Source organism: Cladophialophora immunda (genome assembly GCF_000835495.1).
Source record: "Cladophialophora immunda strain CBS 83496 unplaced genomic scaffold supercont1.9, whole genome shotgun sequence".
In the NCBI taxonomy this organism is placed as follows: Eukaryota; Fungi; Ascomycota; class Eurotiomycetes; order Chaetothyriales; family Herpotrichiellaceae; genus Cladophialophora; species Cladophialophora immunda.
This window is the reverse complement of record NW_015622549.1, coordinates 65011-91896: the sequence shown is the minus strand read 5'-3', so window position 1 is coordinate 91896 and position 26886 is coordinate 65011. Positions and strand designations below refer to the sequence as shown.

The 26886-nt window shown below is 53.2% G+C and overlaps 11 protein-coding genes across 11 annotated transcripts; 5 read left to right on the top strand and 6 right to left on the bottom strand.

The window, feature by feature from the left end:
* Window positions 1-36: 36 nt before the first annotated feature.
* On the bottom strand, window positions 37-4496 carry PV07_12459 (uncharacterized protein). The gene is made up of 2 exons (XM_016399986.1): window positions 4040-4496; window positions 37-3963 (listed from the first exon to the last, which is right to left on the bottom strand). Exons 1-2 carry the CDS (start codon window positions 4263-4265, stop codon window positions 2873-2875), a joined length of 1317 nt encoding a protein of 438 aa, XP_016242354.1. The 5' UTR covers window positions 4266-4496; the 3' UTR covers window positions 37-2872.
* On the top strand, window positions 784-2049 carry PV07_12460 (uncharacterized protein; the record flags this gene model as incomplete). The annotated part of the gene is made up of 1 exon (XM_016399987.1): window positions 784-2049. The coding sequence occupies one exon, from the start codon at window positions 784-786 to the stop codon at window positions 2047-2049; it is 1266 nt and encodes a 421-aa protein (XP_016242355.1).
* A 52-nt stretch (window positions 4497-4548) lies between the features above and the next one.
* Window positions 4549-6774, bottom strand: PV07_12458 (uncharacterized protein). The gene has a single exon (XM_016399985.1). It carries the CDS (start codon window positions 6648-6650, stop codon window positions 4770-4772), a length of 1881 nt encoding a protein of 626 aa, XP_016242353.1. The 5' UTR covers window positions 6651-6774; the 3' UTR covers window positions 4549-4769.
* Window positions 6775-6868: 94 nt separating this feature from the next.
* PV07_12457 (ribosomal protein S18) lies at window positions 6869-8346 on the bottom strand. Its single transcript, XM_016399984.1, has 3 exons — window positions 8188-8346; window positions 7905-8134; window positions 6869-7853 (listed from the first exon to the last, which is right to left on the bottom strand). Exons 1-3 carry the CDS (start codon window positions 8264-8266, stop codon window positions 7644-7646), a joined length of 519 nt encoding a protein of 172 aa, XP_016242352.1. The 5' UTR covers window positions 8267-8346; the 3' UTR covers window positions 6869-7643.
* Window positions 8347-8437: 91 nt separating this feature from the next.
* On the top strand, window positions 8438-11266 carry PV07_12456 (uncharacterized protein). Its single transcript, XM_016399983.1, has one exon. The coding sequence runs from the start codon at window positions 8565-8567 to the stop codon at window positions 11073-11075; it is 2511 nt and encodes an 836-aa protein (XP_016242351.1). The 5' UTR covers window positions 8438-8564; the 3' UTR covers window positions 11076-11266.
* A 2461-nt stretch (window positions 11267-13727) lies between these two features.
* PV07_12455 (uncharacterized protein) lies at window positions 13728-15360 on the top strand. The gene is made up of 4 exons (XM_016399982.1): window positions 13728-14729; window positions 14799-14805; window positions 14881-15015; window positions 15168-15360. Exons 1-4 carry the CDS (start codon window positions 14157-14159, stop codon window positions 15206-15208), a joined length of 756 nt encoding a protein of 251 aa, XP_016242350.1. The 5' UTR covers window positions 13728-14156; the 3' UTR covers window positions 15209-15360.
* Window positions 15361-15467: 107 nt separating this feature from the next.
* On the top strand, window positions 15468-16614 carry PV07_12454 (uncharacterized protein). Its single transcript, XM_016399981.1, has 2 exons — window positions 15468-15930; window positions 16031-16614. The coding sequence occupies exons 1-2, from the start codon at window positions 15537-15539 to the stop codon at window positions 16567-16569; spliced, it is 933 nt and encodes a 310-aa protein (XP_016242349.1). The 5' UTR covers window positions 15468-15536; the 3' UTR covers window positions 16570-16614.
* Window positions 16615-17203: 589 nt separating this feature from the next.
* PV07_12453 (uncharacterized protein) lies at window positions 17204-19344 on the top strand. The gene has a single exon (XM_016399980.1). It carries the CDS (start codon window positions 17768-17770, stop codon window positions 18644-18646), a length of 879 nt encoding a protein of 292 aa, XP_016242348.1. The 5' UTR covers window positions 17204-17767; the 3' UTR covers window positions 18647-19344.
* Window positions 19345-19775: 431 nt separating this feature from the next.
* Window positions 19776-22011, bottom strand: PV07_12452 (uncharacterized protein). The gene has a single exon (XM_016399979.1). It carries the CDS (start codon window positions 21892-21894, stop codon window positions 20236-20238), a length of 1659 nt encoding a protein of 552 aa, XP_016242347.1. The 5' UTR covers window positions 21895-22011; the 3' UTR covers window positions 19776-20235.
* A 175-nt stretch (window positions 22012-22186) lies between these two features.
* On the bottom strand, window positions 22187-23096 carry PV07_12451 (uncharacterized protein; the record flags this gene model as incomplete). Its single annotated transcript, XM_016399978.1, has 2 exons — window positions 22187-22756; window positions 22833-23096. 2 exons carry the CDS (start codon window positions 23094-23096, stop codon window positions 22295-22297), a joined length of 726 nt encoding a protein of 241 aa, XP_016242346.1. The 3' UTR covers window positions 22187-22294.
* A 751-nt stretch (window positions 23097-23847) lies between these two features.
* Window positions 23848-26025, bottom strand: PV07_12450 (uncharacterized protein; the record flags this gene model as incomplete). Its single annotated transcript, XM_016399977.1, has 1 exon — window positions 23848-26025. The coding sequence occupies one exon, from the start codon at window positions 26023-26025 to the stop codon at window positions 23848-23850; it is 2178 nt and encodes a 725-aa protein (XP_016242345.1).
* Window positions 26026-26886: the final 861 nt, after the last annotated feature.

Sequence of the window (26886 nt, the reverse complement as noted above, 5' to 3'; positions counted from 1 at the left end):
AACAATTCAACACCCCCGGAAACTCTTTTCTCAGACCTAGACGGCGTTTCCGGCACAGCGGAGAGATTGGTACGAGCAATCTAAGATATATATCGCCTGGGCTATCACGGTTCAGCCGCAGTGTTCGAGACGGTAAGACAAAAAGTTAAACGTTGGATGAACACCATCTCCCCTTGGCTCTTCTCTAAACCAGAAATCATCGGACTTGTCCACCATCATATACTGCCCTTTATCCTTCTATACCACTTGTCCTCCACTCATTCTCCTCCATTTTGCAACTGGCATGCAGCAAGCCTAGCAAAGACTAGCAACGGCCAGGTCCATCCGATCCACCTAAAATGATCGTTCTCCCTACCGCAGCGCCGCAGCTCCACAGGGATTCTCGCCTCGTGCGTCAACGTGGGGAACGGAGATGCCAGCTGCATGCGTCGGCGTGTGGGCGATTCGTATCAAGGACTTGTCCGTCCAAGAAAGAACGCATGATTCTGGAGCGGGAGAGACTGGTGATAATTGACACAGTTTCCCCGCGGGAACAATGCATTCGGGATATAAAGGCTGGCCCGGGCGTGCTGTGGCGCGGCAGGAAGAGCCTGTTCGACTTACAGCCACCCAGTCCCCAGGTACCGAGTATGCAAACGGCAGACGTCTCTCAATAGCACAGGTGGTCCAGGACGGTGCTGCTACCCTGATAGGAAGAAACAATAGCCCAGGTTGCGAACGAAAGGCACCAAGGAGAAAAGCAGCCGCTACGGGCGACAAGACACGACGACGCTGGTGACAACCATGGCGAGAGGACTCGCTTTCACTCTGGCGCGCTCCGTCCTCCTCATCTCCCTTGCATTCTCTCATGTATACTCTCACACCCATTCTCACGATGCTCCTGAAGCCTCCTCAGAGGCACCTCTCTCCTTCTCGGTTGGACCCAATTACCCCTACCCCCTCGAGGACCTCGATAAAGACCTCCCCTTCTCTCAACCCGTCACCTTTGCCCATCTGCCGTGGCAGCGGTGTTTTTCCTCCCGTCACGGGTCTGACCTGGACATTGCCATTGTAGGTTTTCCCTACGACACGTCCACCTCGTACCGGCCCGGCGCACGCTTTGGACCCCGCGGCATCCGCGCCGCGAGCTCGAGGGAGAAGAAAGGCCGGAGCTACAACACGGTATGGGGCATTGACCCGTTGACGGAAGGGGGTTTGAACATTGTCGACTGCGGCGACATCCCCGTCACGCCGTTTGACGCCCAGCACGCCTTCCGCCAGATGGAGCAAGGCTACCGACAGATCTTGTTCCACAACACCTCCTCGTCCGCCGGCGCCGCCACCGCATCAGCAAAGCCGCTCCAGGGCAGGAAATGGGAGCACCCCCGGGTCCTGTCGCTTGGAGGCGACCACTCGATCGTGCTGCCGATCCTGCGCTCGCTCAAGGAAATCTACGGGCCGATCTCCGTCATCCACCTCGACTCGCACCTGGACACGTGGGACCCGTACGCCGGGTACACGGGGATCGTGTCGGAGCAGAGCGCCATCACGCACGGGACCTTCTTCTGGCACGCCGCGCGGGAAGGGTGCATCGCCAAAGGCAGCAGCGTGCACGGCGGGCTGCGGACCAAGCTGTTCTCGCCCAAGGACTACGCCACGGACAAGGAGGTGGTGGGCTTTGAGATCATCGAGGCGCACGAGATCGACGACGACCCCCGGGGCATGCAGGGCATCGCCGACCGCGTGCGCGCCATCGTCGGCACCGACCGTCCCGTCTACCTCAGCATCGACATCGACGTCCTGGACCCCAGCATCGCCCCCGCCACGGGCACGCCCGAGTCCGGAGGCTGGACGACCCGCGAGGTCAAGAGGTTCATCAAGGGTCTGGAGGGCGTGAGATTGGTCGGCGCCGATGTCGTCGAGGTGAGCCCGCCGTATGACACCGCGGCCGAGGTGACGAGTGTTGCCGCCAGTGATCTGCTGGTCGACATCCTGGCGTTGATGGTCAAAGATTCGGTAAGGAAGCCGGAGAAGGCGCAAACGGAAACGGGGGTAAAGGATGAGTTGTAGATACGGCCTGCTTCTTGTGTGTTTGTGAAATGCACTGTACAGAGTACAATCGAATACGCCCGGCAGGAAGGATATCGCTTCCGACTTGATCAACGGGGGATTCCTCGAACGGAGCAAAATCGAGAGCTGGGGTGAATAGGTCGGTTCTCGTACACATAATCACCTTGGAATATATCAACTGCCTTCATTCTCATCATCACTCCTGTGAGGGACAAAGGTCGCTTCAGAACCCCCCATTGCGCTTCGACTGCTGGAACCAGACAATCTCTCGTCCCAAGAGCGCAATCTCGAACTCCCCCTCGATTTTGCTCTCGAATTCTGTGTCTCAGTAGTGGCCGGTATGGCTGAGGGTATCACGTAAATCATCCCCATAACATTCCCAATCCCCCCTCGTGCCGTTGGCAATAAACCATGGGCCATCTCGCCACGGCCAAAATACCAGGGTGCAACGCCATTCGGTCGCAGACCCGTCGACCAACGACTTGAAACCCCGAAAAAACATCGTTAAACATCACCGACCCTTGCTGATAGCTTCCGCCGCTGTGCAAAACCACGGCTCCAGGAGCAGGACTTGTTGCAAGACCTTGGGTGCCACGACTCCACTCCTCGAAGTCATAGGCGGCTCGTCCTTTCCTCCGTGCGAAACGTAGTCCAGGAAACGCTTGACTCTTTGTACTGCGGCCCTTATCCGTTCGTGGCGGTAGCCGGCCAAACGCGACATATTGTCGCCGATCGGCTCTTCGCTCTCCCCGGGCTCATAATCGTCGTTCACTCCCATGACTTTGAGTTTCTCTTGTTCCTGCTCTCGAGGCTGCTGTGTCTCCTACACACGAATAGCCAAACAATCAGCAAGAACAGAATCCAGACCACCTCTGTCCTGTGACCCAGCGCCCTCCCAGCCATAGTTGTCGGTACTGTCAATATCCATGCTGTCCTCGGCTGGATCAACGTGTCCGTTCGTTGTCGCCGCCGCCGCCGCATTGGCTGCTTGCTCTTGCTCCATGAGCCATTGATCATGATCATACCCGGCCGAAGCATTACTCACGGTGTATCCAATACATGGCATTGCATTCCAAGGTAAAGGACCGACCTGAGCGGTAAGTTGCAGATCTGGCATGCCGATGGGGCGTCTTGCATATGCGACCTGTGCTTCAGTCGGCAACAACTCGTCGTCACGAGTCCTTTGCAGTTTTCCAGCCTTGATTTCCTCTTCCTCTCGATCGATTTTCTTCTTGTACGAGGCCGTCAAGATGCCGCCGCCGGCGCTGTGTTCATACATTGGGCCGTTGGACCGGGTTCGATTCATGACCTCGGACAGCACGCCTTTTAGATATGTCTCCGCTGCAACCCCGACCAACTCAGCGCATTGTACTGAGCAGCCTTGCGCGATGGATTCTTCATAACAAATGGGGACAATCCGAGAGTGTATCGTCGCTGTATCCGGGAGCTCGAGTGTCTCTGAGAACAGTGGCTGCAAATATCTTTTCCTAATTTCCAAGTCCCAGTTTGTCTTCGTCAGTCCTCCTGCGCCTGCACTTGCAGCGGCCTCTGGCGCCTTGATCCTGCCGGCCAAATAAAGCTCTTCATATGGGTTCCTCCTCGCTGCCGCCTCCTCGTCTGCCTTGTCGTTCGCAACGCCTTTGATGCGTCGTCGGTCCCGGGCGGGTAACGCCATCACCTCGGCCTTGAGTCGCTGTTCGCTTACATCGCTGGTAGCGGCGGGTTTCGTGCCGGACGTCATTGCGGACTTGTCTGTCGTTGCGCTGACCCATGCTGCGAGCCCAGGTTCTGGAGGGTCTTTGCCGGTATTACATAGTATAGCTAGTATCAAAGAGTTGTGCGCATGCTCGGTCTGCGGAGTCGCATAGATGAAGACATCGCAGAGGTCGCCGAATTCTCGCGCGTTGAGTTCACCTGCGGATGAGAGGTCAGTCTCAATGTCCCATCGCCGAGAGCTCTTATGAGTAGGGATACCAGGGGGAGATATTACCTCGAATAAACCTGGTTATTGCATCGAAGTATGTGTCCCAGTTGTGACCGATTAGAGACTTGAGTTCCGTGTATAGAGGTTCCAGGTCAACTCGAGGATAGGTTTGAGTCGCTTTCGGTTGTTTCGACGCAGAGCCCGGAGGGGGTTTTGTGGTGCTCGTTGTAGAAGTGATCGTGTCCGACCGCGTAAGAGCCGCGGGGTTGAAGGTCTCGTCAAATGTAGCCATGCTGAGCCAGAGGGCGTTGGGAGTTTAAGGAGCGCGCATGCGCTGCGCGGTACGGAGCAAGACTTTGTTCATGCAGAATACCAGTGCGTTGCACGTCTCGACATGGGATCTTGTGCCATGATGGCGGGGAGATGAAGGAGTTTGTTAGATTTCTGTTGTCCCGAGTCGCAGTTTGGTGATGTGGTGAGGGAAAGTTTGCGGAGCAGTGACATGTCCAGGCTTGTGCTTGAGCCGACTGCCATCCTAATCTAAACATCGCAACTGGAGATCAAGCAACGCCCACTGAACGAATATCGAGTCTATGTTGTTACGAGCTTACATAAAGGACCTTCAGGGACAAGTGCTGGCTATTGATGCTAATCATTTCGCTACCTGGCCTCGTTAAGCCGCGAGGGCGCCCGCAGCCTCGCTCGTCCTCATGGAATCAGGCTGTCTCATCCAGGAGACCGCCTAGTCCCTCATCAGCTCGTAACGCCATGTGCCTCGTAACGTCTATGCATCCATCTAGGCTATCTTGATCTTCCACTTCTTGACCGTGGCATCTGCTCCGGTGCTGTACACAGTGTCTCCAAGCCAAACGAGACCGTTGACTCCTTCTTTATGCGCATTCGTCTCCTTGACCCGCTTTCCAGGTTCCTTCAGACTCCAAGCAAAAATATTGGTATCCAGGCTGCCAGAAGCCGCCCCTGTTCCTTCTGGATTCCAGGCAATACAGGTGATCTTTGCCGTATGAGCGCTCCAACGATCGGTCACAAGCTCGAGTGAGGAGGTTCCAGTTACGAGGCCTGTGATTCCAGTGCTGATCTTGTAGACATAGATTTTTCCTGCAGCAGAACCAACTGCCAACATCGAGCCATCATTTGAGAAGGATATAGCCGTTAGCGGATGGGCAGAGACCTGTTCAACAAACGCAACCTGCTTGGGCGCTTTTCCAGGCACAACCGAGAATAGACGAAGGCTGGAATCCTGAGAACCAATTGCGACTGTGCTGCCGTGAGAGGCGAGAGATGTGGGCGTTGATTTCAAAGGCAGCTCGCCGTCTTCTTCCCCATCTTTGTAGACAATGACGCTTTCTAGTTGAGCTACAACAACCAGAGAGTCCGTCGTGCAGGCTATAGCTTTTGGCTGCGATGACAATTTTGTCGAATTCCCCGTAAACGTCTTGGCTCCGGCGTCGACTGTTCTCAAGGTATCATCCCAGCTAACAGTAAAGACCTGAGGGTGTTTTCCAGAAGGCGCAGCAGCAAGTCCTGAGATGATGTTGGTAGGTCCGTCGCCCTCGATTGTCTCCGCCGCACCGTTTGCAGCATCCCAGGAGCATAATCGCCCCTCAGAACTGCCTGTCCACAGAGTTGCACTGTCCACATCTCCGGAAGACGTAAGGGCCGTGATGTTCTTCTGATGACCTGAAATGACTTTTGAGGGTTTGCTTGAGCCGGTGTGTAAATAGTTGAGGTCGCCGCTCAGAGACAGAGATATAATCAATCCATCTGACCTGCCTGCAGGCCATACGACACCGACTTGCTGATCCGAAACAGCCATAGCATCGCCAAAAGACCAGGTATGCGTGACTTTCCCAGCTTCCACATCCCAGGTCTTGACAGTCCGATCTGCGGAACAAGTCACAAAGTTCTTCGAATCTTTGGACCACGAGACCCCGAAAATACTGCCCTTGTGGCCTTCTGAGCCATCCGTAATCTCAGTATTCACCTCCCCAGTTTTACCGTCGTATAAATAGATCTTCTTGTCTCCGCCGACGCTGACCAGGTGGTTGCCGTCAGGTGAGAAGGCAACTCCGTAGATGAAATTCGTATGGTTTCCTCGGCCAGGGATGCCATTGAATTTGAATGGAGCCCCGTGATAGAAGACCAAGTTTTTGTCATCACCTCCTGTAGCTGCTCGCAGGGGTCTTTGTTGTCTGATGCTGACCGCATTGACCTGTGCAGAGTGCCCGCTTATCTCTCCCACTGTGTTGCCCGAGTCCGCCGTCACGCAGTGTCCATAACGTTGTTTTCCGTCGCCCACTGCTATAATGCGCTGGCTGTCACCGTCCCACGCGATGTCATTGATCCGGCCTGATATGATGGCATATTCTCCTTTTGTCGCTCCTGACCCATTGGGTGAGCAGTCCCAAACCCGAACAATGCCTGAAGCATCACCAGAGGCACAATAGAAGCCGGAAGGCGCAAATCTGGCGACTGTGGTAGTGGTTGTGTGTTGGGTATACTGAGTGGATATAGCAGGATTGTCGATGGATCGAAGAAATATGGACTTGTTGGCGGCGTACGCAATGCGCTCGCCCTTGGAGTCAGAGCTTAGAGGGGTAGGCAAGCCTCTAGATGTGGACGGAAGAGCGGCATAGATGCCTTCGGCGTTTATGGACATCTTATTTTATGTCTAGGTGTCGCAGGAATGAACGCGAGCACCTTTCGTAGCTTTATTTGAGTTGCAACGCGGGTAGGCAACTACACTGCAGGTCGCAGCATGCAAATAGACTTCTTGTTTGGGCAAGGCTGGCGAGTCAACAAAACTGCGAGGCTGTCGGAACTCGAATCTTGCCTGTTTGAGACCACTATGTGATCAAATACAATGAACTCTCGGTGTTGTAGTTTTCTAATGTCACATCTTGCTTGTCTGAGCGTGTACAAGCACTGACGAAAAATGAAATCTTTTGATCCTGGATCTCAATCGACTTAATATTCAGACAAATACATGTACAGAGCAGACGCCCATATCCCCGTTTCCATTTCCTGCCCTTTTTCTGCCACACCACACCCACCATGATCCAAATCACTTGTCCACCAATTAGACCGCCGAGTCTCTGTTCACAATTGGCCAAGCTAGACCGATAATTGTCGAAAAGTGCTAGTCCAGGTCCCACCAACACACCCTTGGAGGGGGATGGATAAAGGCGCAGGGGCGATTAAGTTGCGGCACCCGTTGGAATATTGGAGACTTTCCGCCATCTCGTCCAGTATGCCACTCAACCCATGGTGTGTCTGGAGAGTAAATCATGGCACTATGGAGCAAGTTGGCTACGGAAAAATGCTCGATCCCTGGGAAGGTGATAGTGTTTGTCCTCCTCGCACTCCTTTCCTAGTACCGGCTAGGGTGGCTTGCGGGATAGGTTTTTGATTTTGCATCGATCGCAGGTCGTTGTCTGGTGCCTTGGTGTTGCATCTGGTGATCAACATACATAGGAACCAGTATTTGCAAAGTTGACTGGGCAGAACCTCCTTCCTCCATGCAGGAGGTGTTTCGAAGCTGTGGGTTCGACTCGCACTGGTGTTCGAACCTTTTCTCAATGGCCCTTGGGCACCTGATATTTCCAAAGCCAGGGACGTTCTGGGTTTCCTTTGCTGACCACGAGGGTCCCCTTCACCTCACCCGCCCAGTATTTAGCATCCTCCCCTGCATTTCTTCCTTGATGATTTCGGGATGCTTGTGGATACTTGGCATCAGGCCCAATGCTATCGCTCTTCGAATAGCCTTTGCAATCTTTCGTTGGTTAACCGGTCGCAGTCCGGTTGAGTTCGAGTGTCGGATTCGGCCCATCTCGGTCATATACTCAGACATTACGGAGAAATTCTAGATATGGATTAGCATGCGTATACCACGTCCTTGACGTTGCAAGCTCACTTTGTACAAACTAAGAGGGTTGACAGAGAGTGCGTCGAAGGCGTCAGTCGTAGGTCGATGCTTTACCCTCCACTTGCGAGCTTCGGCTGCACTCAGATCGTGAGGGGCGTACACGTCGCCAGCTTTCCAAGGTCGCGTAAGCTGCCGTGCGATGGCTTGATTTTCCTGTGCCACTGCTGCTCTCCGTTCCGCTTCTCTAACCGTCATGCCAGCTGCGCGTTTGAAGGTCTCTGCATAATGTTAGTGACACGAGTCTTCTGTCGATGGCGAACGAAAGACATACGATCAAGGGGAGACGAGGCGACTGATCTGCTTGCGCGACCCAGCTGCAGCCTCAGGCTGGAGCTGAGCTGAGCCGACATGTTTCAATAAACTTTAGCTGTAAGAGGAATTACACGAATGAAGCTGGTGAGGTCGGGATGGAGTCGGTGCATTGGAAGATTGTATTTTCTGCAGGAAAAGCGAAGGAAGGTGCGCCGATACTCCGCATTTCAATTGCGGTAAATATGCCTGCATACTATTATGGAGTAACACATCATACCACCACGATTTCTCTAGCCAGCATTCGCACTGTTCTCTCCTCTTCCTCCTTATCGACCATGTTTCCCGCACCGTTCAATATCTAAAGCACCGAAGCAACTGGTGTACAAAGATCTTGCCATGAAGTTCTCACATCTGACCCGAAGCGTGTTCCGCGCAATCCTCGCCAATAAACCATACACCATCCGAGGCTGTCAAAGCGTCATTGGAAGGAGAACACTCTCTCAATACACCCGCACCTCCTACCACTTCCACCACAGACGCCACCTCTTTGGTCTGAACTTTGATGGTGCTAGGCAAGGCTTCCAGGGTGCTAAAAGCACTCCTGCCAATGTCGAACTTGCGCTGAGCAAGCTGGTTGATCTCATTAGGGCGAGAAGAAGCCAGTCGCGATTACCTTCAGATAACGAGATTATTGATGCTCTCAGATTTCTCTTCACCTCAAGAATTGAGACGCCGCGACGGCTAACGAGAAATGAGGTATTCCTGGCTACAGAGGCTTTCAAGCATCTACAAGAGCGTGGACATGTTTTGACAGAGGACACAAAGACGAGTCTATCAGAAGAAGACCTGGACAATATTTTGCTGGCATTGGCATCTGCTACAGGCCATGATAGATTTCGGACCGATGCCCGCATTTTAGCAACCTTGGTCTTTGATGCACTCAAAGATTGGCCGAGGGCTGCCGGGGCCGCGGAGGATCTAGAGCTTCCTGTCCAACAGGGTCAACATCAACGGGCTCAAGGTTCACTCTTGTTGACCTATATTACCGTGCTCTCCAAGACAGGGTCCGCCCAGGATGCTTTAGAACTCCTTCGCAAATCTCCCAACAACTCTGAAAGGGCCAGCCTTCCGATGTGGACAGCCGTTTTGAGAGGTCTGGCCAATGAAGGGCGAATGTCAGAGTTCTGGAAGCTCAGTCAAGAGGTGCAGAAAACTGTGGGGCCTCTGGATGCTGTCTCTCAAGAGATATTGATCACTTATTTCGCTCAGCATGACGAGATATCTACCTTGAAAAAGGTCTTTTCCCTGCCCTTAGCGGAAGGCCAAGTGCCGACAACGCCGACATTAGTCAAGGTTGTGGACTGTGCGATGCAGAATGGGGAGCTGGAATGGGGCGCAAAGCCAGTGCACCTGCTGCAACAGAGGACCGACTCAGGAGATTTGGCAGGGACTTTACTTCTCTGGCATGCTACGCATGATCCAGATGTGAATCACATACGGCAGATGATTCAGCAGCTATCAGAACGTGGGGTTACCGACGCAGTATCCATGAGGAGCCTAAACCGTATTGTTGAGTACGCCTATGCGCAAAACAACCCTGAGACAGCCATACGTTATCTGGACCTGGCCGAATCTCTCGGCCTTCACCCAGACGCCAGGACTCGAGCATTACAGTTAAATTACGAACTGAGGCGTGGAGATCGTGCGGCTGCAGCCCAGGCGTACGAGCTCCTCTCCAGAGAAGATATCCCTCTCGACAGGTCGGACGTGCCAATTCTGAATCACTACATCGCTGCTTTATCCTTTTCAGCAGACCCAGAATACATTCACCTCATGCAAGTCGTCGACCACCTCCTCGAAAGTGGGGCGGAGCTGGAGGCTGAAGCTATCGCGGGTTTGTGCCACGTCTTCCTTCAAAAGGACGAATTAGAAGAGGCAACGGGTCTGCTCCGCCACAGAGTGGACTGCTATCCCATGGATGACCGGGCTCGAATTGCTGCGGTGTTCCGCCAGTTCATCATCGACCCGACTGTCAAGGATCAGCGGGCTTATAACGCCTACGAACTGTTTCGCCATGCGTTCCCCGAATCCCCGGTCCAAGACCGCGTTACTCTAATGCAGTCATTCTTTGATCGGCATCGTCCTGACCTAGCATGCCTCGTGTTTGGCCATATGCGGCAGCGTGAAGACGTTGAAGCTCGACCCACGGCCGAAGCATACGCTAAATGCTTCGAGGGTATTGCCAAGTGTAAGGATATCGACGGATTGCAAATGGTCTACAACATGCTCAAACTCGACTTGGAAGTTGAACAGACGACACGCATCCACAATGGTCTTATGGCAGCGTATACGGAATGTCAACAACCATTTGTCGCGATCATTGATCATTTTTGGAAGATTATGGAGTCGCGCGAGGGGCCTACATTGAGCTCTTTCATCCTTGCTTTGCGGGCGTGTGAGAGGTGGATACCGCAGGGCGGACATGAGGCAAGGCGTATTATGGCGCTAATGCAGAGTTTCAACCTCGTCATCACCAAAGAAGTATATGATGCCTACATTGGCGCCCTGGCTGGACAATCCGAATTCGAAAACGTCGTGGAACTGATTGAGCACATGGAGCGTGATATAGGCGAGCTGCCGGATGCTGTCACCATTGGCACATTTTACAACGCAATTCCCTGGCAGTATCGCAAGGACGAGGTGGAGAGGTGGGCCAAACAGGCCTATCCAGACCTCTGGGCCGAGTTGGAAAGCTATGGCGACGTTATTGATGAGGAGTGGGAGATTAGGTATTTCAAGGTTGATCGCTCGGTGGACATGGACGACGAACTCTTGTTTCAGAAGGGCAAATATCATCCGGTCATTGCACAAGAAAGTCAAGCGGCGTTGGAAACTCCCGTGCACTGAGAAGCGTCCCTTGTCTAACCGGACTTTGTTGTCGATATGAGCCTGTCGGATGGGTGTTGTTTTCCGTTCTCTAGTTTGACAGCGACGGTATAGACCGAATTTCCTTCCAGGCATGCGACGAGGAGTTGATCCCAGCAGGGGAGTTATAAATTACTTGTTCCCGTATAAAATGATATGTTTCCCATGGTTGAGTTACCCACCAGGTTGCGGTGGACTGACAGCCGCTTCTTGACGCGAGTGCTTCCAAATCGCTGGTTCAGGCCGTCCTCAACCGAGGGCACGTCACCGCTCTTTATAGTTCGGTTCTTTAGATGTGTCGACAGTGCAACCAGTCACCACTCCACGCGTCGCGTTGGATGGTCACGCCCTGGTCTTGGGCAGCTGAAACTCGCTCGAGGACTTCGACTCGCCGCTCGCCCCCGGCGACTCGTCTTTCAACTGCGTGTTCGGATGCTTGTCCGCGTCTGTGGGTTTGATCAACTTGCCCAGACTGACCCACAGGTCCGGGTAGTTTGCCTGGAGTGGAAAACAATCGCCCTGGTCAGTCCTCTTCCCGGTGTCGAGAACGTGGGGAAAGAGAAGCAAGATGCGCGAGATGATAGGGAACGCCAACTCACCTCCGCCTCGGCCGTGACCTCTTTGTACTTCTGCCACAGGTCGTCCACCTTGCGGTCCACGTCAATGTCTACCTTACCACTCAACATCTCCACATCGACCTACCACAGATCCTCATACACCCCTCGCAGGCCGTTTCTGAACTGTAACGCCCGGTTCGGCTGGTTCCGGCTCTTCAGGAACGTCAGGAACCCTGCGATCACGGTGTTGATGGCTCCGAGGACGGTAATAGCGATTCTCGCGGCGTTGGAGTCTTACAGAATCATCGGTCAGCGTTCGCGATGATATGGCAGGGAAATGAAGCTCTCCCTGAAGAAGTATTCGGAGCGCGGGGGCATAATTACTCGTTGGGGAATCAATCTGAGTCTTGGGGGGCCGTTGCGATAGATTTTGTGTCTTCGGCCAAGGTCAAGACTCAGGATAATCGTGCCGACAGAAGTTTGTCCACTTGAGTCTTCCCACACAGTCCCGCGGGTTTAGTATGAGAAGCAGGAATGGACACAGCTTGCCTGGTTGGGGAGGACAGGCCTCTTCATATACCGCAGCACCAGTTTTCGGAAGCAGAGGACCATTCAGCAGCGGCTAATGCTTCTTTCTGAAGGAGTGCACCTCTTGCAGCGGAAGAGCAGTGAATGGACGAGTCGGTATGCATCACGATACGAGGTGCACGGTCCAGAATGATGCAGATGCCCTGAGTTTGTTGTAAGCGAGGACATCGGTCTCACTCAATCGATTGCCAAACACGAGAAAGAAGGCTGACGAGAACGAAGCCGGCAGGCAGATGGCACATGACATGGTAGAGCTGGTGACACGAGGGGTTCCACAGAAGCGACAATGTGCACCGTTCCAGCGCAGCTGTGCCAAACCTCATTCAAATCTCACTGATAACTTTACAGGAAGTAATCATGATGAAAGCGAAGGTGTGCAGGCAACTTGTTGCCCCCTTGCCAGTCGAGGAAGTCGTCGCAATCAGTCCTATCCTTGGGAGGGTTGCCTTCAGCCAGCCTCTTCCGCGGCTGGAGGTCCATGATAGTCCAGAAAATCAGGGATGCAATGCATAATGTATGTAGGGTGTGCAGAGAGGAGGGTGATGGGTTCAGCTCGTCAACGGTGGCAGGTCAAGTTGCAGTCAATTGCAGTCGCTTTTGCGCTGCGCAGGCAGCGGCATGCGGGAGTGCCAAGCCAAAAATAAGTGGCACTGTCTGACGAGAAATAGTCCTCCAGTAGTGAAGAGAAGTGATTCTCTATTGACTCCAAGGTAACCATCATTTATAAATCGTTTATTCTGTCCTTGGGAATGTCGCCACCCCTATCCTTGTTAACGATATTAACTACAGTACCTAGTTATCTGATCTGGTGGGTGCTTCGTCGCTATAGTGACTGGCAATATATTCTGAGATGCATTCTATTCTCTGTCAGACCGTGCTATTTTGTTCTACGCAGTCCGCACCTCCTCGACATTGACCAAGTCCCATCCGCTGCACCGCTCGAATGCTCCTCGTTACACGACTAGCCTGGCTCAGTCGATACCTCCATATTGCCTTCTACCTGCCTGCCAAGGTATATCAGCTTCACCAGGGTTACGGTGCCCGATGCATGATGATCACCCGGCTCTTGAATAAACGAGTGCTTCTGTCCTTCAATCGCCAGCTGTGCTGTGCCTCTCGCCTCTGATCACCTCTCCAAATATGCGATGAATAGCATCTTGATCACTAGCTTCTGGACCCGTCGTCCTCAAGATCTCATATTGTCGCTTCGGTCGTCATCAAACCCAAAGAGCCTGAAGACGCTCGGCTGTTGAGATCACTGGCAAGACTTGCATGCCGATATTGTTCACCGTTTCGCGCACAGCCTCGAGCAACGGACGGGACTACTGGAAGAGGCCATCCCGACACTCTCGTGATCAACCTTGTACATAATCATCTAGTGGTATCAATCTGCCAGTTCTTCGAAACTTGGCAGGAGGGAAGGAGGGAAATGAATTGCAGAAGCTGGTCCATATGCCTGACCGCATTTTACGTAAAGAGGATCGCCACATATGCCCAATCACCATGTCTAGGCATTGCGCACAGACCATGCTGGTGTCTGTGTGCAGCAACTGCATGGAGTTAATCAGGATCTCCAGTCTCCAGTCTTCATTCCCTGTTGGTGGATGGCTGGTTGATCTCTCGATTTCCGCATTGCCCAGATCTGAAGCGGAGAACTGTTGGAAGGCTTAATGCTGGATCTGGAGGATATTGACTATCCCTATTTGTACGCATTGCGTATTTTCGGTTTGCATGGAGCCCGAAACCGATTGCCTTTGGCTGTCTCCGGAAGGAAGGAAGGAAGAAACAAACACACACATCGAGGGTATAAGAATGGTGCCATCTTCTCACAGTGGTCCTGGAAAGGGACATGTTTCTTCTTCCTCCTTCAACCTTCCCAAAGTCTGTTTGACTTGTTGAACGGTCTCAATTACTCACCATGTCGCTTTCCGGCAAGACGACACTCATCACAGGCGGTGGTAAGAATCTCGGTGCGCTGATTGCCACCCTCTTCGCCGCCGAAGGGACGAATCTGGCTCTGCACTACAACTCTGCTTCCACACAAAAAGCGGCCGAGGCACTGGCGGCCGACCTCTCGTCCAAGAACAAAGAGATCAAGATCAAGGTCTACCAAGGGGATCTCACCACCGCGAGCAGTGTAGAGAAACTATTCGATAGAGTTGCCGCAGACTTTGGCCCGAAGCTCGACATCGTGATCAACACGGTGGGCATGGTCCTGAAGAAACCATTGGTGGAGATTTCCGAGCAGGAATACGACACCATGTTCGCGATCAATTCCAAAGCCGCATTTTTCATCACCCAAGAAGCGGCCAAACGGGTTAGCGACGGCGGCAAGATCATCAACACCGTGACCAGCCTTCTAGCAGCATACGCACCATCCTATACATCGTACCAAGGGAGCAAGAGCCCCGTGGAGTGGTTCACCAAGGGCTTGAGTAAAGAGTTGATGCCGAGAGGGATCAGTGTCAATGCGGTCGCGCCAGGGCCTATGGTATGTATGACGGGTACTAGGTCGTCCTGATGCTCAGATCACAGAGAAGCTGACAAGTCGATACATTAGGATACACGTAAGCTTCGTTCTCCAGCGTTGCGGGTGGATTGGCATCTCTCTTCCTAGTGCAGAGAGACTAACTGTCGGGTAGCATTTTTCTACGGCCAGGAGACCCCGGAGGCAGTTGCCTTCCACAAGTCCAACGCCATCGGCGGTCGGCTTACAGACATCAAAGACATCGCTCCGATATACAAGTTCTTGTGCACCGAGGGAGCTTGGATCAACGGTACGTTTGCTCCCTTGTTCTCTCGACATATGGTATAGACTGCCCGAAGTGATTGGGTCTTTCATGGACTGGACCGCAAGAGCGAGAAGGACGGGATGGGTTGCACCTTCAAATTCCCGGGCGGCAGATGCTGACACTTGCCGTCCAAACAGGTCAGACAATCTTCGCCAATGGAGGATACACGAGTCGTTAGGGGAGCAGCATGTGTGAATAACTCAGGATGAAGACATATTCCGAGAGTCATCGGAGGTGGGTGACTGAATCGTCTTGGTCCGTAACACGTAGCTTGGATTGAACGAAGCATAAAATGAGGAGAATTTGCTTCGTCTTTAAGCATAAGATCGGAACAAAGCCATTGGCTGGATTTTCCAGCTTGGCACGGCTAACCGTACAACGGCGGCCCAAAACAGTAAGAAGCTGGTCTCTCACTTTCCATCTGTCATCCCAACCCTGACTCCTTCATTTCCCACTACCGGAACACTATGCATCTCGCCTGTTTCTCCTAATCCGGCAAGGAAAACATGGCCCAACCCATGCTCACTTTTATCGATGCTGGCCCGCTGGAGGAGGCTCAAGCGCAGCAGATGCGCCGGGAGATCAGGTCGCACGTAGCCCGAGTTGTTGTATCGCGTTACCAGGCATCCCGCTCAACTCAACGGCCACCGCACAAAAGGCGCCGCGAGCCGAATCCCACTTGGGATCTTCGTATCAGTCCACGCGCCAGCCCTGCCGTCGCCAGTCCAAAAGAACGAACGGAAGAAGAGCAACCAGAAGAAAGGGCGCCGACACCACCATCTGGCCCTGCGACGGCGAGTAACAGCAGACTCCAGCATGCGCCCTCTGCAGCGAGCATGATTCCAGCCTCAAAGAGCCCGATCTACCACCATCCTCTTGTTTCCGTAGTGCTGGATAATTGTAGGTGACTGGTTACCTGGCTCCTTTGTTCTGTATTTGAGGGGAACTTCGTTGTGGTTTCACTTGTTCCGAAGACCAGTGTGTGCTGATAGTGCCCCAGACCTTAAGCACCTGGCCGTGGCCGTGCCAGAACTCGACGGCGATAGTCGGTCCATACTTCTCCAGACTCTGTGGTTCCCCATGGTTCTCAGCTCGCCGATCGTCTTTCAGGTCATCGTGTTGTTCTCGGCGTCTCATTATGCAGCAAGGCAAAACGATATAACGCTGGCCGAGTCAATCTTGTTGCTCAAACAATGCGCCATTTCCGGTATTGCGCAGGCCCTGTCTCCCGCCTCGAAAGGGATCGTCTTTCGAGACGAGATCATCGCCGCCGTCGCTAAGATGGCGAGCTACGAGGCGGTCTTTGGGGACGAGAGAGCATACCACTGTCACATGGACGCGGTGAAAAAGATGTTGGAAGTAAGAGGCGGACTGGCCGCTCTGGGGCTCGAAGGGTTCCTCTCACGGCTACTGGTGTTCATCGACACCAACTCGGCATTCCTCCTCAACACCCCGTTGCATCTGAGTGGTTCGTCCTTGCCGAAACTGGCGAATCAATTCATCATGCCGAATCCCAGCCGCTTCATCGGTGAGGTTTAGAGAGCCGTTCCATCGACAAAATTCGGAAGGCGCAGGGAACCAACTGGCGCTTCTACAATGAGCCAGGGCCGCGACGGAGGACTTGGGGATATCGGCAGTCTAGGAACGTGTGTACAAGTACGACTGATGAATGGATGAATATCTGGGGGTTTCGGATGGGCACTACCCGTAAAGTTTGACGTGTACAGGGTTTTTGGCGCAGCTAGATGGGAATCTGGGTGCTGATTTCAAGTAATAGACATTTTAGACATTTTTTAACCGGTTATTGCACTGCCATGTTGGCAGTGCTAGTCGTGTCTACCTACTGAACAGCCGGGACCTGAGGTCGCAGATGGGTTGACGGGCTAGACATGTCAGTGGATTGCTGTATGACGAGGTACCTGGTAGTGTGTTGCCAAAAAGGAGGGGTTGCAGTGCCCATCAGGCCCAGACTGTTAATCGATAAGCCCTGAGCGGCCCTGAGTGGCCTTTGAGTGGCCCTGACTCCCTGAGCGCCCCAACTAGAGGCAGCTGGAGGAAAATCATCTTCCCCCACCACTTCATCCACCTCCATCGCCCACCTGCGCCCTGGCACCTGGCAAGCTTCACACCACCTCCGAGGTCTGTCATCGCCGAAGCATACCCACCCGTCTGACCATCTCCCCTTCTCCTCCTTCCTACTGCCAACCATCGCGCCATGTGCTGAACTTTCATCGTCAGACACAGCACCCGTCTTCGCTCAACATCCGAATGATCACGCGGGCTTGATCGGGAAAGCACAGGTGACATGTGTACGAAGAGTGGGCGAGAACACGGACAAACGAAAGAGGAGGCTGATGGACGATCGACTTACCGCATTTCCCTTACTCCCGGCTTCACCAGAGCCGACATTCATTTTCAACTTCCACCTCCCTCCCTCATTCTCTCCTCCCATCGAGGTGGCTGGTCCACAAGATACCATTTACTCGACTGACAACAACTGGGTATTGTTAGCTGCTACTCTCTGTCTCAACAGCATACCCAATTGACGCCAGGCATTCACGTCATTAGCCTCCGGCTCAGGCCAATTCCATTACTGATCCGCATCCGCGATTCCGTACGCTCTGGTCATACGACCGTGGGAGTTATGAAAGGCACAGGTTGCTGACTGCTGTGTTTTCCTTGGGAACTCCAAATACCCTGCCCAAGCCTTCTACATCCTGCTTCAGCCTCAGCAACAATGTCGTTCCTTCGCAAGACCTCGGATCCTCCCACCTTCTTCCCCATCTTCCCTACATATCTTCTCCCCTCGATCCCATTCCGCCGTAAGTCGCGTCAGTCGAGCACCGACAGCAATAGTTCAGCGGACACAACCACGTCCACCGGCTCGGCCGCCTCGTCCTCTTCGAATCCTTTCACTAGAAGCCCTACCCCGACGCCCATCCCTGTCTCATCCGCTTCGTCTGTGGTTGTTCCGCCCGAAGACAAGTTCCTCAATGGCCACAGCTCTCACATTCAATGCGCAAAATGCTCCACTGATCTGTGCCTGACTTCGCAGATCATCAGCAAAGGCTTCATGGGCAGACACGGTCGAGCATATTTGGTTCAAGGGACAACAAGCCACATCCACACCATGACTCCTTCCTTGCCTAATACGTTCCAGAACAAGTCCATCTCCCGAAACCTAGTGACAGGACAGCACATTGTGAGCGACATTAGCTGCGCAATCTGCGGGAGCATCCTGGGATGGAAATACGTTGAAGCCAGCGAAGAGAGCCAGAAATACAAGGTTGGCAAGTTTATCCTCGAGACGAAACGCATTCGCATCAATGTCTCCTGGGAGAATGAGGAAGACGGTACCGGTCCTTATAAATATGATGAAGTTCTACCGCTTCCCCCGAGAGAACTGAGAAAGCTGGTCGATGGTGCGGCCGGCCCGACCGACGATCTCGAATTCGACTCGCAAGACGAGGACGAATGTGAGGATCTTTTTGCCGGAGTTTGGAGCCCGCAACTTGCTGCCAAAAGGCGGCAGAGGAAACGGGAGCGGTTTGGGAGGCGGCCCGTTGGCAGCTTGATCAACTTCGGCGCTGCGAGCAGTACCGACACTCTGTCATGATGCTCCCGGCATTGTGACTACTTCGTCTGGGAACTTCACCTCGACCATGAAGACTTCCGACTCTAGGCCCATGATGGTCAGTTCTGGCTGAGATAACGTCGTCCAGTTCGATGGAAATGCGACCAACAACTTCCGCTCGATCCGGGATGCACTTCTGACTTAGTTGCGTGCCATCGTCCCCAACCACGCTTCAGGATGCCATCTACCGGTCAATCCTGGCCGAAGCTATAGGCAACAACACCACAGACACATGCTGACGTTATTTATGCTGGCATCTATGACTTTTCTTTGATTTCGAAATACCCCTCGTCGCAATAATACCCCATTTGCTCAACTGCGACTATTTTGCACAGTTTCACCACAATCATGATACCCACTACAGATGGTCAGCCTACACCGGGGAGCTTTTGGGAAATGGAATGGCGTTTTGGCTAGTTGCTGCTCATTAATTGGGAGCACCGACGGTGTGGTTTGCTTTTGCTTTTGCCTTTGCCTTTGCTTTTGGTGCTGAAGGCCTGCTGAACGAGATCCGATAGGCTGAAAGGCAGTATAGGAGACATAAGAAGTTAATGTGAACGAGCCTGCGGGGGAAGTGGTCGGTAGGCAGAAGGGTTAGACCAGAAAGATCTCTCCATATAGGAGTTAATCACTGTCAAACTGGGGATGCCGACGAATGCATGTCCATTCCTCCACATATACCGTGTAGCAGTATCATGTTGCACACCGTGACACTTTGCGAGTGATATCGTCTTGATGCCTCTACTCGAACCTCTTACCCGTCGCATGATCGTTCGCGATGCGACGAAGGCAGTTCAATCGCCCCCCAATCGCCTCATCCCAGGCTTTGTCCAAAGGCTTGAAGGCGGCCGTCTCCAGTCATTGCTGGGCCCCCGAGGACATGGACCGGCGTCGGCGGCGTCGTCGTCTTGCTCAGATCGACGGTTTCGCGGCCCGCCAAGCCGGTCGACACGCGCTCTAGGTGAAGATACTACTGTAGCAAGGTACGGGAGGCATATAGTCAGGCACGTGGCTAGGCAGGTCACGAGTGCGGAGTCTCACCGAAGCGGCCGCCATTCTGTGCGATCCGAAGCACAGATATATGATGTGATAAGTGATAGGTGGTAGGTGGTAGGTGACATGGGATACATGATATATGATATAGCTACTTAGTCGTCTAGCTGGAAAGGAAAGGTAGCTCTATAGACCCGATTCCCCTCTCGACTCTCGATTCCCCTACATCTTGCTTCCCACTTTTCAGCCTCGGGGCAGATAAGAGAGAGTGAGAGAGAGTCTGGGTTAGGGGATTACATTCTGTTTCTACTGCATGATGATGGAGAATATGTTCCTTATGACTCGTAAACGCTGCAGACACTGTCAAGCTGGACTGGCAGATATGAAAGGGCGTCGACCGTAACCCGTATTCCTTCACCCTGTCCTTCAACCTTGAACATGTATAGACGGAGGTAAAGGTACTGACTGATACTGCCGGCAGCAGGTTGTGTCTGCGACTTTGAGAGAAGCACCTTTTACCCTTTCAAAATCTGCTATCCCTACCCCTCCATGAATAGCCACGACCGCTGCGTTGCGTCTCAACTGTGAGGGTGGTGGTGATGGTTATGGCGATGGTGCTGGGCTTCGGCACTGTCGATGCCTTTGGTTTTCAGCCCTTTTCCAAACTTGCAGCACGCCTCGTGTCTCCTCAGGTTGTCCAGCCGGGGAAAGCGCCTTTTGCAGCCCAGTCCATGATACTTGCACAGCGTGTGTTGATGCTTGGGCCTGTGTGTCGCCATGTGCCTCTTGAAATTCGAGCCCTCTCCGTTCAGGAACGTGTGGCAGATGTGGCAGTACATCTTGTTGCCGTTGTGGTGGGTCGCCACGTGCTCGTCCCGGACTTGCTTGTACATGAATGATTTCGGGCACGAAGGGAATGTGCATTTGAACGGCCCTTCCGATTTGTGGACGTGTTGGTGCTTGTGGCCCGTGGCGTTGGCTGTCGAGGAAGACGCTGATGACAAGGTGGTGAGGAAGGATGCTAGGTGTTTCTTCGATATGTGGCCTGTCAGAGCAGCTTCGGAACCAAAGTCTGGAGAGTCACAGTCTTGCCATCGGCATTTCGTTACACCTTTGACCAAGTGGACTGTTTTAAGATGCTTCTTCAGGTCGGTGCCTGTAGCGAAGGAGGCGCCGCAGACCGTGCCGCAAGGCATCAGCCATTGGCAGGCTCGAGAAGTCTCTGGAGCGGTGACAGCACTGAGGAGATCCTGTGTGGTGTTCAACGGATCCTTGGGAGACGCAGCGGGAAGAAGGGCTTTATGCTGAAGATTCGAAGGCGTGGTGAGATTCATGGCGTCAGGTATGGGATATCCGGGGAGAGAAGCACGCTGGTGAGCGGCAGCTGGATGGCACCCAAAATCGAGTCTAAACGGTGGCAATGGAAGTTGCTGGTTTAATCCTGGATTGCCGGGACAAATTTGCTCCTGAGCTATGTTGTTCCAGTAGGGGACCGTGTTATCAAAGCACTGATGATGCATAGGCACATCAAGGGGATGGGCAATGATATCGGCCTGAGCACTGGGCATTTCAAAAGCTCGGAAGCTGGCTGCATCCGTTTCATCAAACTGGAGGCTCGGGGCCAACAAGGCATTTTCATCCAGCAGGGGGACTGAGAATGAAAGACCCAGAGTTTTATCTCGTTCAAACTGACTCCAGTCAATACAATCAAAGCAAGAGAAGTCACATTCGTCGCAGTTGCCTTGACATGCGGCGCCCTCGGGGCATTTGCTGTCCTTATTTTCGTTGCATTCTTCGCAGTCGTCGACATAATCGCTGGTCCGTTGGTTCGCTTTCAGATGCTCTTCGACACAGTCTTCGCAGTCATCAACGCAATCCTCACAATCCATCGGACTGGGGGAGCTGTGGTGCGGTTCATCACAGCAGCTGCCGAGGTCGTTGGCAGATTGATCAAAATCGACAACGCCAGTGTTGCCATGTTCGAAGTCGACGCAGCAGTTGAGGGCGCTCGACGGACGGAAAGAAACATCCTCATCCTCGCCACAACAAGCGAACTTGTGAGGCTCTGTGGCAAATCGTGACGGGCTTCTTGATGGGACTTGGCCCCTTATCGGTGACCTGTAGTTCTGAGCCCGACTTCCGAGGCGCGACTTGGGCGGGAAGACATCGATGGGGTTGACATAAGGCTGGTGATGAAAGTCTTGGGCCGTCAGACCCTGAGGAGAGGTTCTACCCATGGCGGTGCAGCATCAGACGACGGCGAAGCTCGTCTAGCTCGACGATACGATTTTGCTCGGCTCGTCTCGGCTGAACGAGGTTGATTGAGTGAATGATTCCCAAGGCTGCGGTTAGTGTAACGTGGGGAGTTCGGGAAACGGGAAAATTCGAGGCGATCAAGTGTCAAGTGGGATGCTGCCAGTTAGTAATTCGGCCAAGAAAGATCTAGCCAGAAACGGACTAATGAGAACTTTAGGCGAAGCTCGGTCATGGCATGACGTCCATATTGCGAACCTGCCCTCGCGTACAAAGTTGCTTCACATGTCACCATCATTGTTGCTGAGTACCAGCTCTGAGAACCAGCTCTCACATCTAAGTCAAAATCACAGATATATGCTCAGTGCCTCCCACTCCTCAAGTTTACTCGTCGGACTTCTTCACTCTTTTGACCTGCTCGCGTTGCGTGAACTCTAGAAATTCCCTCTTCTTCTGCTCCATCTTCTTGTCGTCCATGTTCTCCTCCCATTTCACCAAAACATTCTCATCATCGTCCAACAGATCGCTCATGTTGTCTAGTCCATTCCATTTCACGATCCCATCACCCTTGAAGTTTGCCACTCGCTGTGTGTAGAACATGTGACAGGTTGGTCGGAAAGCCTCTCGACCGGCGGGGGTGTTGATGTCCTTGATAAGAGGTGGAAAAAGGAGGATCATGTTCCGCCCTTCGTCCATGATAGGGGCACGGCAATACGCGCAAGAGACCTTACAAGGGAGGTGGTGGGTGGTGGATTTGGCACTGGGATCGTACCAGCCTAGGTCGTGGTGGCCGTTTGTGAAATTGATGTCGGATTTATGGAAGATGGCGGCCCATTGAAAGGGCGCCTTGGAGAACCATCAGTCACAGTGTTCGCACAACACCAGAGAATCGGAATGGTTGAGATTGAAAAGATGTACTCACTCCGTGTAATCTCTGGCACGTTGTGCAATGACAATATTTGGCCGCCAACGGCTTGTCTCGACTCAACTGATATGTGACTTTTCCACAATGGCACTGGCCCTCCCATTTTACGGGAAAGTTTTCGTTCTTCTCGTGAAGACGATAGGGCTCGCGATGTTTCCACTCATCTTCTGGGCGGTCGGTGCTGGAACCCGCCTGGTATTGATGAGCCTCTGGGCTTTCGTTGTCTCTTTTAGAGGGAAGGTGATCCTGCTCTTTGCTCATTTTGTTGGTGGTGAATAGACGACTAGGTTGACGGGAGGTGTTGTGGTTATGAGCTGAGGCAAGCTTGCGGGAATTTGGGCAACAGGAAAGCAGAAGTCGACTATATGCGGGGGAAGAAGAAGGGGGTGCAAGTCGTGGGAGCAGTCTCGTTGACGCAACCTGTCGTTGAGGATGCAATTGGGTCCCAAGACGAAGTAGTAGCCTGGGACTCATGAGGATGAAGATCAGAACAACAGAGAGCCGAGGTCTATATCTGAGCAAACAAAAGTGAAGCGACACACCAAGCAGATCATTCTCACCCCTTCAGAGTTTCAGGCACACGTCCATTCCAGCCATTCTCTTTCATTTGAAATCGCACGGTGGATGCATTTATTGCAGCGGATTGGGGACCCGACGGAAGATTAGCCAAAAACGTCACTAAATTGAGTGGTGATGGTGGTGACTCCGGACACAATGATCCGTAAGGAGTTTCGCGTCAGAATGATGACACGCCAAAGAAATCTCCTGCTTGGAGGAAGGATTGGGTGAATATCGTGTCACTCAATGACACCATGACTCTGCATCTCCGCTATACATTGAGATACATAGTCAATATTGGCACAGACGAGGATGGGAGAAGTCAATCTGGCAATGACATCATCGACCCCGGTATCTGCTCCTTGCCAATCAGCTGAATTCACAGCCTTGCAAACAACACGTCCATCAACGCCTATAGACGAGGTGTATACTGAATACCCAGCTGTCAGGCCGCTCAGTTGATGACCTCCTTTGCCTCCAACTGTTTCATCACCTTCATCAGCACCTCCTTCGTACTCAGAGATGCGTTCTTAGGATCTTTCCTCACTCGCTGCCACACCTCGCCGTGTTTCGGTTCATTCGCCACGCACTTTGCAACGACATCTTCCCGTTTCTCCTCGGAGCCGTGCTGCATCAGAAACTTGAGGTACCAAGCCCAGCTGTCTCCCAAGTCAGGATCCACCACAAGCGCCTTCTCGAACCAATTCATCGCTTTGTCCAGTCTTCGTTCGCTCCAGAATATCCGTGCCACAGTCACGAACAGAACCGGATCATTATCCACGGCTTTGATAGCCTCAAGACTCAACGGTTTCCGTTGTGTGCGCGGTTGCAATTTCCAGATGTTCTCAGACCACAGAAGCCCTGACTTGGGACACTCTTGCAGTCCCTTGGACATGAGGATCTTGGCCTGTTGGACATTAGGTGGGTTGGCATGTAATTCGACTCTGACGCTCTCGGCCCACAGCTCGGCATTCTTCGGGTTCTGAAGGCGCGCACGATCAAGGACAGATCTGGCCTTGATGATGATACCCTCCTTCTGTTCGAGTCTCGCCGCGAGAAGCCACAACGGCACAGATTTGGGACACGCTCTAGTGCCTTGCGCATAGGCTTCTCGCGCTTGTGGTATCATTCCCTTGTCTTCGTAGATCTGTCCCTTCATCATCCACAGCTTGGGACTGCGTGGAAAGCGTGTCTCTTTCTTGTCCATCACTCTCGACGTGAGACCTTGCAGAACCAAGTCGAGTGCGACATCGATGTTGCCCAACTGTCTTTCGTACGCTGCACTCTTATACCAAACCCGCTCGGTGGGTGCCTCTTGTCTCGCCGTCGCAAGAAGTTCTCGTGCTTGGCTGATCTGCCCAGCGTCGGCCTCCAATCTGACTGCGGCAAGCCAGATCTCCTCGTTGTTGGGATTTTGATTAAATGCTTTACCGAGCACGCGGCGGGCATCGTCAACTTCGCCGGCATGCCATTTCTCTCGTGCAAGTTGGAGCCACAGTTCTTCTGACTGTGGACAAGCCTCGACAGCCTTTTCCAAGACTTGCCACAGGGCTTCTTTGGTGCCGTGATTCCTCTCTAGATCAGCTGCAGCCAGCCACAGTGATCTGCTCGTGGGGAAGACTCGTAAGGCGTAAGCATAGATGGCTCGAGCCGTCTCAAACTTCTCTCGCCCGATACTTGCCTTGGCGTCATCCTTGAAGATCTCTTTTCGGTCGTCGTCCTCGTCCAGGGACCAGCCGAGAGTCTCTCGGATGATAGCACCGCACGTCAAGACAGCACCCTCCTCTTCACACTTCTCAGCCTCCGTAATCCATTCCTCGCGCTTAAGCATAGCGCCCTCCTTCACTAACGCTTTCACAGCACGATTCATGATGTTGACTTTGGTGGCATTGCCCATTTGTTCTTGTAACCTGGCGGCAGCGATCCAAATCTCGTGGCTGGTGGGTACAGCTTTTCGCGCCTTGTTGAGAACGGCCTGAGCATTTTCTGGCGACTCCAGACGGGCGAGAGCAAGCCAAAGCTCAACGGACAATGGAATAATCTCAGTGGCCTTGGCCAGTAAGAGTTTGGCATCTTCGGGATCTTCTTCCAGATTCACTGCTTCCTTCCAGATCGCCACTGACTGGGGAATGTGGTCGATCGCTTGTCGAAGAACCCGCTTCTTCGCTCGAAGGTCTGTCTCCAGTCTCATGGCTTCAATCCACAATCTTGTCGACCGTTCATTGTTCTTGATGGCGTTCGCAGCGATGATCTTGGCGTTCTGCCCTTCGTTCAGTCGAATGTTTTCCAGCCAAGCATCTTCGCTCTTGGGGCACATCTCACAGCCCTGAGCCATCTTTTTCCTCGCCGCGACAATCTTCCCGGCATATTCCTCCAAACGCGCCGCAGCAATCCAAGCTGGCGCGTGCTTGGGATTTGTCTTGATCACGGAGTCGAGTAAAGTCCGCACTCGTTGGATCTCACCCAGCTGTACTTTGGACGGATCAAATTCTGACGTCTCCAGACTGGTGAGATATCCCTTTGGATCAATCGTCGTCGCCGTGCCGGTGCCGGCGTCCGCTTTTGCCGCCCTGTCCAACCTGGTTTGCAGCACTCTGTCTCTTGCAGCACCAATATCGGCAAAGTTTGTCATCGTTCCGTCCTTATGATCCGCACTGGTGACAGCGCCGTTCACGGCATCATCTTGCACACTCGTCGAGAACTCGGCGGAATCCCTTGCCCTCGCAAGCACACTGTCAGGGACGACATAAGAGCGCTGATTTCTACTCTGTTTCGCCCGTCGATTCTTGCCCGTCAGGTCACCAGGATCTGGAATATTCGCCCAGTCGTCATCGGTCAATGTAACAAGGCCTCGTTTGAGATCCGCAAACTGATCGGAGATCTTGGGGTTCTTGCGATTGTATTCTTCGAGTTCTTCTCGTTCTCGTTCTTCCCTAGAGGACGGCGAAGGAATTATGTCGGTAATCTGTTCGATCCCATGTGGAAAAGATAAACCACGTGTCTTTGTTGAGGGAGAGGGGCAACCAGGAAGGGGCAGTACTAACCTTAGTCTTTTCCGACGCTTACCCATCCGTTCGTCCACATCCTGATAGATTCTATCTGCTTCATCGTCGTCTTGTGTAAAATTGCCCGAGGCGAACAAGCCTGTCTCATTATCTGGGTCCTGAAATCGATCGTCGTCCTCCTCTTCCTGCTCTTGTTTCTTGGCAGCGGCGCCGTATGCGGTCGGGGGCGCTGCTCCGAGTTGCTGAGCTCGTCGCGCGAGAGCTTCTTGGATTTGTTCGGCGCTGGGTCCATCTCGAGCAGGGCCCAAGTCGGATCGAGTAGTGAAGCCAGTTGCGCCTCGACCAAGACCGGCAACGTAATTTTCGGGGGCTTGTTGGCTGAGAAAGTCGCGCCGCGACATGGTGTTCGGCGACTGGCGGCACCTAGAAGCCGCAGAGGAAGACGCGAGGGAGTCAGAAAAGGTGTGCAGGATGTCCTGCCGCGGAAG

Coding starts and splice junctions, on each gene's coding strand:
- PV07_12459 (XM_016399986.1), bottom strand. CDS start 4,265: ATGGCTACATTTGACGAGACCTTCAACCCCGCGGCTCTTACGCGGTCG. Junction 3,964..4,039: donor AATAACCAGGTTTATTCGAG/GTAATATCTCCC, acceptor TCTCATCCGCAG/GTGAACTCAACGCGCGAGAA.
- PV07_12458 (XM_016399985.1), bottom strand. CDS start 6,650: ATGTCCATAAACGCCGAAGGCATCTATGCCGCTCTTCCGTCCACATCT.
- PV07_12457 (XM_016399984.1), bottom strand. CDS start 8,266: ATGTCGGCTCAGCTCAGCTCCAGCCTGAGGCTGCAGCTGGGTCGCGCA. Junction 8,135..8,187: donor CGCCTCGTCTCCCCTTGATC/GTATGTCTTTCG, acceptor AACATTATGCAG/AGACCTTCAAACGCGCAGCT. Junction 7,854..7,904: donor ACCCTCTTAGTTTGTACAAA/GTGAGCTTGCAA, acceptor ATCCATATCTAG/AATTTCTCCGTAATGTCTGA.
- PV07_12456 (XM_016399983.1), top strand. CDS start 8,565: ATGAAGTTCTCACATCTGACCCGAAGCGTGTTCCGCGCAATCCTCGCC.
- PV07_12455 (XM_016399982.1), top strand. CDS start 14,157: ATGTCGCTTTCCGGCAAGACGACACTCATCACAGGCGGTGGTAAGAAT. Junction 15,016..15,167: donor CGAGGGAGCTTGGATCAACG/GTACGTTTGCTC, acceptor CCGTCCAAACAG/GTCAGACAATCTTCGCCAAT.
- PV07_12454 (XM_016399981.1), top strand. CDS start 15,537: ATGGCCCAACCCATGCTCACTTTTATCGATGCTGGCCCGCTGGAGGAG. Junction 15,931..16,030: donor TTCCGTAGTGCTGGATAATT/GTAGGTGACTGG, acceptor ATAGTGCCCCAG/ACCTTAAGCACCTGGCCGTG.
- PV07_12453 (XM_016399980.1), top strand. CDS start 17,768: ATGTCGTTCCTTCGCAAGACCTCGGATCCTCCCACCTTCTTCCCCATC.
- PV07_12452 (XM_016399979.1), bottom strand. CDS start 21,894: ATGGGTAGAACCTCTCCTCAGGGTCTGACGGCCCAAGACTTTCATCAC.